This window comes from Prunus mume, linkage group LG2, assembly GCF_029339155.1.
Source record: "Prunus mume cultivar Tortuosa linkage group LG2, ASM2933915v1, whole genome shotgun sequence".
Classification (NCBI taxonomy): Eukaryota; Viridiplantae; Streptophyta; class Magnoliopsida; order Rosales; family Rosaceae; genus Prunus; species Prunus mume.
The window spans coordinates 24,862,334-24,872,972 of NC_142699.1; the positions used below are offsets into that span (position 1 = coordinate 24,862,334).

Sequence of the window (10,639 nt, forward strand, 5' to 3'; positions counted from 1 at the left end):
GCTGCCCATATGTAGCACATGGCTCTTAGGGATGTAGCCACATTAAATGTGATGTAAGCCAACATGACATTTCTGTGAACTTGGTTCCGTATTTGACATGCTGAGGGCTCCAGATTTATCCAATTGGGCTGAAATTTGGATATGTTATAATAGACACCCATTGGAACAACTTCTATCAAGGATGTCTCCTCATCCAACCTGTGTAAGTTGCTGAAATGAGGCCTAGAAGATGACCTACGAAACTAGACTGACAAGGAGTGTGGCTCAAATTGGTTTTGTCTTTAACCTCACATTCCTCTTGTGCCACTCAGCCCTTAACATGCATGAATTGTATCAAATGTTATCCCCTTGCTGTCTTAACCTACAAAACACACAAACATAGGTAAGAGACTCAAAATAAAGAGAAGCTAAACAATATTACTAAGCAAAGAAGGTATTCAAATGTGTGAAATTATTACCTTATCAGAGACTTACAAGAGAAAATCTTCATATCATTGCCGCCAAGTTATAATACTCCTAATGATGCTAGTGTTCTGTGTAAATTGAAGAAGGCACTGTATGGATTGGTTTGGGAGATTTTGTCTTGCCATGAAAAATATGGTTATGAGCAGGGCAATGTTGATCATACTTTATTTCTTAAAATGAAGAATGGTAAGTTAACAACTCTTTTCTTATTTATGTGGCTGATATGATTGTGACTGGTGATGATCATGATGAAATTGGAAAACTAAAAGGCTATTTAGCTTATGAGTTCGATATGAAGTATCTCGGTGATTAAAATATTTTTTGGATATTGAGGTAACTCGTTCTGAGCAGGGAATTTTCTTGTAATAAAGATTATATGTTCTTGATTTGCTAAAGGAAACAGGTATGCTTGGGTGTGAACTGATTGATACCCATATAGAACAAAATCATGGTTTGGAAGAATATCCAGATCAAGTTCCAATTGATAAGGGATGATATCAAAGGTTGGTTGGTCGTTTGATTTATTTGTCTCACATTAGACCTGTTGCATATGCAGTAAGTATTGTAAGTAGGTTCATGCATAATCGAAGTGTATGCCATATGGATGTAGTAGTCTGAATTTTGAGGTATTTGAAGTCCACACAAGGAAAAGGTCTGATGTTCTTAAAGCATGGACATGTAAAGGTTGTGGGGTATATAGACTCATACTAGGCAGGAAAGGGGGATAAGAGGAAATCGGCATCTAGTTTTTCACGTTTGTAGGAGGTAACTTGGTTACTTAGAGGAGTAAAAAGCAAAATGTTCTCTTTGTTGAGTGCAGAGGCCGAGTATCGGGCAATGTTGAAAGGTGATTGTGAACTGCTATGGTTGAAAAGGTGTTTGTGAACTGCTATGGTTGAAAAGGCTTACGGGGGAGCTAGGTTTTCCTGTTGAGGATACTATGAAGTTGTATTGTGATAATCAGTGACCAATTAAGATTGCTGAAAATCCAGTTCAACATGATAGAACGAAACATGTAGAGATTGATCGAAACTCTATTTATGAGAAATTGGAAGAGAAGATTATTGAAGTTTTGTATGTTAAGACTAATGAACAATTGGTTGATATGTTGACCAAGGCCATATCAAATCAAGCCTTTACAGATTCACTTGTCAACCTGGGCATCTGCGACATCTATGCACCATCTTGAGAGGGAGTGTTGGCATGAATCACTGAATCACAATAGGAATTATAGACAATTACCTTTATTATAATTGATTTGTAATTATAAGAATACCGGTTTGACCAGGATTGTATTTATTTCCTTTTCCTTATTATAATTACTTCCTAGATAGGCTTGTATTTGTATCACTATAAATACCTCATTGTTGGAAGAATAGAAATATACTGAATTATTCATAACCCTAAACTCTAATTGAGTCTTGGTACCTTTTCATTTTGATGAGAGAGAGACAGGACTTGGCATGCACCCAACCCAAGTTCCCAATTACCTATGGCCATGGTTGGTGGTAAGAATGGAATTTGGTATTTACAAATGAATTTGGATTATATACAAAAATCTCTTCATTACGATTTCTTCATCATTTTATAATTTTGTAAGATCCATATATGATAAAGGGTCACCTAAATCATAAAACATTTTAACCATTTGATGACATGGTAACCGTTTTATTTATTTATTTATTTTTTCTCAAAGATGATCTGAGATAAAATCTTGAAAAATTAAATGTTCATATCATTGAAATACAATATGAATTTAGTTTTATAAGGAGGTCTTTCAAATAAATTTATTTAAGAGATCATTTAATATATATATATATATAAACATAAACATAATATAAACAAGGGAGTTTCACTAAAACACCCACAACACTTTATAAACACACCCAAAACTCATCATTACACACACTCAAAACTCATTTATAAACACACCCAAAAAATATACAATTGTTGACTTTGGGGTTGATTTTGGGTGTGTTTCTATGTTTAAATAGTGTTTGGGTTTTTTTATAAATACATGTCTAGGATTGGGTTTATTTATAAATTTGTATATAAACAATTCGTTAATTAAAAAAATAAAGCTAAAAAAAGTAGAAGAATGAAGGAAAGATATAGTGAACAAATAAAATCAAATCTGGAGTGTTAAAGAGTTGTCTCATCTCAGTTAGATTAATTAGTAAAAAGTGCATCAACGGGTCTAATACAATGAAAAGAAACATTGACTTACAGGCTAATAATCTCATGCTCAAACCTCATGGCACATTGACAATATGTGTGAAACCCCCTTCCCCCTTCCTAATTTTGGAAAGAAAAAGAAAGTAAAAAAATGCACTCCTCATGTAGCAGAGACGTTCTGAGTTACTACTGCATGCGTGTGGTGGGTGTGAGTAGCTAGCTATTGATCAGCTGTAATTGCTCAACAAATCTATCAAAAGAGGCCAAAGCCACCACTCTCCTTGTACGAGACTATGACCGGGTCAAAATTAATAAAGATCCCACATACGAATCAAGAAGTACTCATGCTGCTCTTGTGTAAGAGGATATATTGCGGTGAGCTACAACTTACAAGTCTTCACGTACATACAAGACAGAGCTATATTCATACCTTACCCAATTCAACTGATTAATACTCGAGTATAGTTTTATTATTGTTAGTACTATAGGGCTTTGTTAACTGCAATAGCACTTTTATATACTCGAGCTTTTTTTATTTGGTCCTTTAAATCTTTCATTCAAACACGAGTTAGAACACCAAAATAAAAGTCAAGTATAAATTCAGATACTAATGAAATTAAAAACTCCAGTACTTTATTAAAATACAGATGAGTAATATTACGTGACATCTAAGAATTTATTTTGTGATAAGTCCCGTACATGCATTTTTAGTAAGCATATAAGCGTGAGGACATGTGGACCTTAAAAACTAGGAAAGCCAAGCAAGAAGACATGTTGTCAATCGGCAAAAGACCCAGCAAGGCAGCCGGCAGCAAGACATCCATAAATAAATGAGAGCATTTTTGCTCACTATTTTAACCTGAGGTGTAAGGATTCTTCTTAAATGTTGACACATGTCTATGGATTTAACTATAATTAACTCTTTATTTTTCATTGGCTTAATGAACAGCAAGTTTAACATAATGAACTATATTGGCTAACAGTCCTAAACACAAGCACTAAAAAACACAAGGATCATTTGAACATTTAAGCCAAAGTATTATGCACAAGGGATATATCATATATGGCTCTTTTACCAAACGGACATCCTTTAGGGTCTTCCACAAAATATTTCAACGATCCAAACTATCTATTTTTCAAGTCTTCAATCATAGATCATCCTTACCAAAAAAATCAGGAAAATTGAAAATCATTCAGGCATCTAATTGGGACCAACAAAATAGATGAATGTGGTACTTTAAGAAATATATATATATATATATATATATATAATAACAACAATCTAATTGAGTGGTCAAATGATTTCGGATTCAAGCGATTTAATGCATAGATGATCTTTTATCTCCAAAAAAAAAAAGCATAGATAATCTTTGAGGGAATATCTAAAAACTAGGCAGTTCGTCATTGAAATATAAGCCAAGAAAGGCCGGCGTTGAGCTTGTGGTCTTCTTTGATTGTATTTTGTCTATAGTTTATATGTTGTTTTGGTTACGAATTCATTGTTTCCTCTTATAATTGCATTTTCAGTCATATAGTTCTTTTTCTTTAGTTGATTATTTCTTATGTAGGGATCCTTCTTATCTATGCTTACAATATGTGTACTGAATCATGTCAGAGCACATTTATATAATGAAGCATATGGACGTATATTTATGTAATAACGCATATTTATGGTATAATCAACAGAGGAGTTCACTTGGTATGATTAGAATGGTTTGTAACTATTTTTTCGAGAGCATCTAATGATGTTTATGGCATATGATTCAGGAATGGCAATAGTGAAGTTCAGTATTGCTTAATGATAAAAGTAGATTGGAACAATCCGTTTCACTATGTTTTCCTCATCACCATAAGAATCTTTTTTTTTTCTTTTCTAAAATTCCCAAGAATCCCCCTACAACTTCCAACGACATAAATTTCACATCATTTCACTATATTCTCCTCATCACCATAACAAGCTTCTCTTTCGGCTAGGTCTTCCCAAGGACCATCGGCCATAAAAATTATTGTATCGCTCTTTTATTCTCGAGCCAAACTTAACCCTCCAGCGAGAGCTCATTGAGCATGCAACTACTAAAATAGGATAGGGCCGCATTTATTACCCAAACAACATAGGCTCAAAATCCACAGTGATGTCGTCCATTTGCTCGGTTCCTTACTATGTTAGTGCTCGTACTATTACAACTGGCACAGAAGAACTATCCACACATGGCAGTGCTCGTACTATTACAACTTTACAAGATTCCTGGACTTCTCTTTTCCTTATTTCTTTTTCTCTTATGATGGACACTGATCATATATATTTTCTTTCTCTACTATCTTTGTGGCAAAGAATTCGAATATCTTTTTATCTCTATCGAAGAGGGTTTTTGTGAACTGGGTTCCAAAGCATATATGCTTTACTCTGAATGCGTGCAAGAAAAGCCAAGTGTGGGAGTGGTTTTTATGTTTGCTTTTAAAAGATCTTCTACTGCGTTAGTAAACCTCGTTCATGACTAGTTGAGAGGAGATGATGGAAGCTAGAACAGATCGTTTCACTGACACTGTGTTTTCTTGGTCGTTTGAAGACATTTTCAATGAAAATCTTTACAAGAACGAGGTATTTTCATGCACTTTGTTAACGTTTTCTCATGAATGTTATCTACACAGGTTAGCCATAGTCTCTGAACCTTTATTAGTATTGTTTCAGGTGCAAAAAATTCCTGAATCATTTGATTCGGTTAAGCATTATTTTTCTTCTTATTTATATCCATTATTGGAAGAAACTCGAGCACAGGTGCATTCAAGTATGGAAACCGTTGACAGATCACCATTTGCTGAAGTTGTTGCTTTTGAAAAATGCAATCCTTATGGTCCTTATGGGGAAAATGTATATCATATCAAGGTTGATTGCTGGAGAAACAGGTTCAATGATCGTGGCAAGGAACCATACAAAACTTTGCCGGGGGATCTTTTAATTGTCTTAGCAGATGCCAAACCCGAAACGGTTTCTGATTTACAAAGGGTAGGGAGGTCCTTCTGGGCTTTTGTTTCAGTCACGTATGTCCCAGAAAATGAGGACGAGGATGACATTGACAGTACTTCTCTTTATTTTAGAGTCAAGGCATCCAAAGATTTTGAAGTCAACGATAGCACTCATACATCACTGTTTTTGGTTTTCCTGGTGAATTTAATCCCTAATAGCAGAATATGGAAAGCATTGCACATGTTCGGAAATCTGAAGATTATCAAGGAAGTTTTGTGCACCGATTCTGTGGTAAGACCTTAAGGATCAATACTGTAGGTTTCGTAATGTATTGCATTGACTAAAATAAAACCTATTCATGGCATATGAACCATACATGATGCAAGATGTAATGAAATACTCACCACACATCATACCAAAAATATCTGTTGTTATACTTCAGAAACTGACGTTTATTTTTGGGGTGACTGAAAATCTTATGCTTGCTAACGGGCTCAGAAAAACAATTATCTCTGTTCTGAAACGAATGATGACATTCGGGATAAGTGGTTAGTTGAGAGTTCATCGTCAGGATTGAATGAGTCCCAAACTGGGGCAGTTTTGGCCTGCCTTGAAATGCTGCGTTGTGATTCCAAGTCTACCGTGCAACTTATATGGGGTGCACCCGGGACAGGAAAAACTAAAACCACAGCGACGCTTCTTTTTACTCTGTTACGGATGAAATGTAGGACTCTAATTTGTGCTCCAACAAATGTTGCAATAACTGAAGTTGCTTCTTGTGTTCTAAAGATGGTAACTGAAGCAAAGTCCAATTCTTTAGGAGAAATTCTTCTATTTGGGAATAAGGAGCGACTGAAAGTTGGTCCACACATTGAAGATATATATTTGAATGAGCGTGTCAAAAGGCTAGGGGAGTGCTTGGGGCCAGTGACTGGTTGGAGTATTTGCTTCGCTTCAATGATAGGTTTTCTTGAAGACTCTGTTTCTCATTACCATATTTTCTTGGAAAATGAGTTGAGCAATGAGAAAGAAAATGAGGGTGTTAGTGAAATGAAAGAGAAAGAATGCGGAACTTGCACTCAAGTTATCAAGGGGAAGTGCAAATCATTTCTTGAATTTTTCAGAGATAGATTTGTTTCTACTGCATTACCGCTAAGACGTTGCATTTCTACCTTCCGTACCCATATAGCCAAAAATTACTTTTTGGCACATACTTTCCAGAACATGATTTCGCTCATAGGATTATTTGATTCCATTGAATCATTATTGTTGGATGGTGATTTTGGTTCTGAAGCATTGGAACACCTTTGCTCTTGTTCAGAAGTTGAAGATGTGCCAGAGTCATTTGTAGATAACTCATTTCTGCTGTGCATGAAGAGAAAAGAATGCCTTACAGTATTACGTACTCTACAGGATTCTCTTAGTGGACTTGACCTTCCAAATTTTGGGAATGGAGAATCTCTAATGAAATTCTGTTTTCAAAGAGCTTCCTTAGTTTTTTGTACTGTGTCGAGTTCATATAAGCTGCATAGAGTGGCAATGGAGCCACTGACCATTGTTGTTATTGATGAAGCTGCACAATTGAAAGAGTGTGAATCAACAATACCCCTGCAACTTCCAGGTGTGAAGCATGCTGTTCTTGTTGGTGATGAATGCCAGTTACCAGCTACGGTGAATAGCAATGTACGTTGATGGTACTTGGTCATACATGTATATATATAATATATATATCCTTTGTTTCTCTTATTGCAATTTTTCATTCCACTTCTTATTCCTTTGCGTTTATACCTAACTTGTTTTCTTCCACAGGTTTCTGTTAAGGCTGGTTTTTCAAGAAGCTTGTTTGAGAGGTTGAGCTCAATGGGCCACTCTAAACACCTTCTGAATATGCAATACAGAATGCATCCCTCAATAAGTTTGTTCCCAAATTCAAATTTCTATAACAACCAGATCCTAGACGCTCCAAATGTTAAAAAAAGAAGCCATGAGAAACACTATCTCCCAGGGTCAATGTTTTGTCCCTTTTCTTTTATAAATGTAATTGGTGGAAGAGAGGAGAAGGATGAGGATGGACGTAGTAGAAAGAATATGGTCGAGGTTGCTATTATTCTGAAAATACTGCGGAACCTGTACAAAGGTATGTAATATATGTCTGGCTGCTGAGTCATGTTCATGTTCTCAATTCAATGTTTTCAATGATTTTGATTTCCATATGCTTGTAAGAAAAATGTGGGGTTCGAATAGAAAAACTCTTATTTTATATGCTTGTAAGCTTGATTGAACTGTAAGAAATGTTAAAATCTTTGTAATTTTTCTCTGCATAAATTTTTTGGTGGGTCTGGAACATTTACAGTGCCAAAGCTATCCTAATTGCCCTTTTTTTTTTCAGTGGTTTGGACAATACTGAAAATTTCTGTTTGTATACAGAATGGATGGTTTCAAAACAGAAACTCAGTATTGGGTTGGTATCACCGTATGCTGCTCAAGTAGTTGCAGTTCAGGACAAACTTCCACAGAAGTATGACAAGATGGAGGGCTTTACAGTGAAGGTGAAGACGGTTGATGGGTTCCAGGGTGGGGAAGATGACATAATTATTGTGTCCACTGTACGATCTACCATTCGTCAATCCATTGATTTTATATCAAAACCACAAAGAGTTAATGTTGCTCTTACAAGGGCTAGGTATGGTTTTATGTAAACTTGTATCTTTTTGCATCATTGTTGATAAGTTTGGTGAAAATAACTACTCGTCCCTAATGACTTTAGGCATTGCCTTTGGATGCTGGGAAATGAAAGGACTCTATCTGATGGGGAATCTGTTTGGAAGGACTTGGTCCTTGATGCCAAACGTCGTCAGTGTTTCTTTAATGCTAATGAAGACAAGGATTTGGCTGGGGTCATATTAGAGGTGAAGAAAGAGTTCGACCAATTGGATGATTTGCTTAATTCTAACAGCATGTGTTTTAGAAGTTCTAGATGGAAGGTAATCTGTATGTAGTTATTTATGATTTTTTTTTTCTTCCAAGAACTTCCTGTTCTCATACTTTTCAATATTTGATCTGATGTTGGACTTTCTATTAAATACATACATAGCTTTTTTTTTTCATTTTATAACTTTTTTTTCTTCCCCCCAATACATTATTTTTAGGTACTTCTCAGTGATAACTTTCTGAAGTCATTCAAAAAGCTGAAGTCAACCAGTTTGAAGAAGTCTGTATTATATCTTCTGCAGAAGCTTTCCGCTGGTTGGAGATCTAAGAAGCCAAATGTTTGTGGAAGCTCTTCACCAATCTTGAGGCAATATAAGGTTGAAGGTCTATACATTGTTTGCACAACTGACATTGCAAAGGATGTGAAATACATTCAAATATTGAAGATTTGGGACATATTGCCTCTAAGGGATATTCCAAAATTGGTAAAACGTCTAGAGAATATTTTGAAAAGATATACAGATGATTTTATCAATCGGTGCAAGGAGAAATTAATTGAGGGGTATGTTATTTGCATTCTCGTGTATTCTTTTGAACATACTATATAATATGGATTGATTCCTTTTGGATATAAAGGTATAAATACTTCTTCATGTTTTGAAATTCTAAACTAATTTTTACATTTCTTTGTCATTTGTGACCAGTAATTTGGAAGTTCCCAAGAGCTGGCCACCCTCTTTGGACATTGTCAGGTTCAAGGATCTTAGCATCACTGAAAACCAGAGTGATTTAGTTGGTGATAATGATTCTGACGGTAGAAGTTATGTTGAGAATGCACAGGTCAGCGAGAGTTTGCAGCTCTTGAAATTTTACTCCTTGTCATCTGGTGTAGTAAACCACTTGCTTTCTGACCATGAGGGTAGAGAGTTGGATCTTCCATTCGATCTTACAGACCAGGAAATGGAGATTATTCTTTATCGTAAAAGTAGCTTTATAGTTGGACGGTCAGGAACAGGTAAGACCACGGTTTTAACCACGAAATTGTTTCAGAATGAACAACGTTACCAATTGGCAGTGCAAGGATGCGTTAGTTGTCAAAATAGCATGGTTGAGCAGAGTACTTCAGCTACTAAGGGAACTCTACACCAACTTTTTGTGACCGTGAGTCCTAAACTGTGTTTTGCCATCAAGCACATGTTTTAAACTTAAAAAGGTACGTGAAATATTCAACAAAAAGATACTGCAATTTTATTTTCTTTTGTTCGGTTGCAGGGTATTCGATTGTGAATCATGATACAATATTATTCTTGAAGGATACATTAGGAATCTTTTTTTCTGTTGCTCAAGCAAAATTTTCTTTCTTGTTCCACAAGTTGCTAACTTTCGTATGCTTGCAGTTTTGCATGTGGTGGAAGTGATTCAACTGAAAAGAGTTTGATAGATATGGCTGATTTTGATGAGGGGAAGCCCAATTCAAGGATATCAAGGATTCATTTCATGATATTCCTCCCAATTCTTACCCTCTTGTCATAACATTCCATAAGTTCTTGATGATGCTTGATGGAACACTGGGGAACTCATACTTTGAAAGATTCCTTGATGCAAGAGAACTTACACACGGTCAATTGAAAAGTTCAAGATCAGTTGCTTTGCAGACCTTTATAAGGACAAAGGAGGTGAAGTATGAGAGATTCAGTTCATCTTACTGGCCCCATTTTAATATCCAGTTAACAAAGATGCTCGAAGCTTCAAGAGTCTTTACAGAGATAATGTTTATACCAAAATGAACAGCCAATGAATACCAAACACGTGGAACAAACCAGGGCTACGAATGCCTTCTGCACCCACCTTCGGTACCAAGCCTACCGATCGCAACATTAGGGCAACCCCGCCCGCGGACGCGTGGCGTCTCACAATTGACGCCCAGAGTCCCACATCGAAACTCTCAACAAATTGCACACCTCCCAAGGCCTATAAAGAGGACACTCATCCCAAATTGAAGGTAATCAATCAGGGACTTACGGCATACGCCTATTGATCCAAGTTCAAACTTATTAAATCCGTACTTACTTAAGCATCGGAGAGCCTTGGCGTACCACACGG

At 36.1% G+C, this 10,639-nt stretch overlaps 1 protein-coding gene across 1 annotated transcript; it reads left to right on the top strand.

Annotated features, from left to right (window-relative positions):
• The first annotated feature begins 5,085 nt into the window (after window positions 1-5,085).
• LOC103322211 (uncharacterized) lies at window positions 5,086-10,424 on the top strand. Its single transcript, XM_089045959.1, has 9 exons — window positions 5,086-5,239; window positions 5,330-5,896; window positions 6,104-7,288; window positions 7,415-7,742; window positions 8,033-8,288; window positions 8,373-8,589; window positions 8,755-9,098; window positions 9,241-9,749; window positions 9,934-10,424. Exons 1-8 carry the CDS (start codon window positions 5,150-5,152, stop codon window positions 9,737-9,739), a joined length of 3,486 nt encoding a protein of 1,161 aa, XP_088902085.1. The 5' UTR covers window positions 5,086-5,149; the 3' UTR covers window positions 9,740-9,749; window positions 9,934-10,424.
• Window positions 10,425-10,639: the final 215 nt, after the last annotated feature.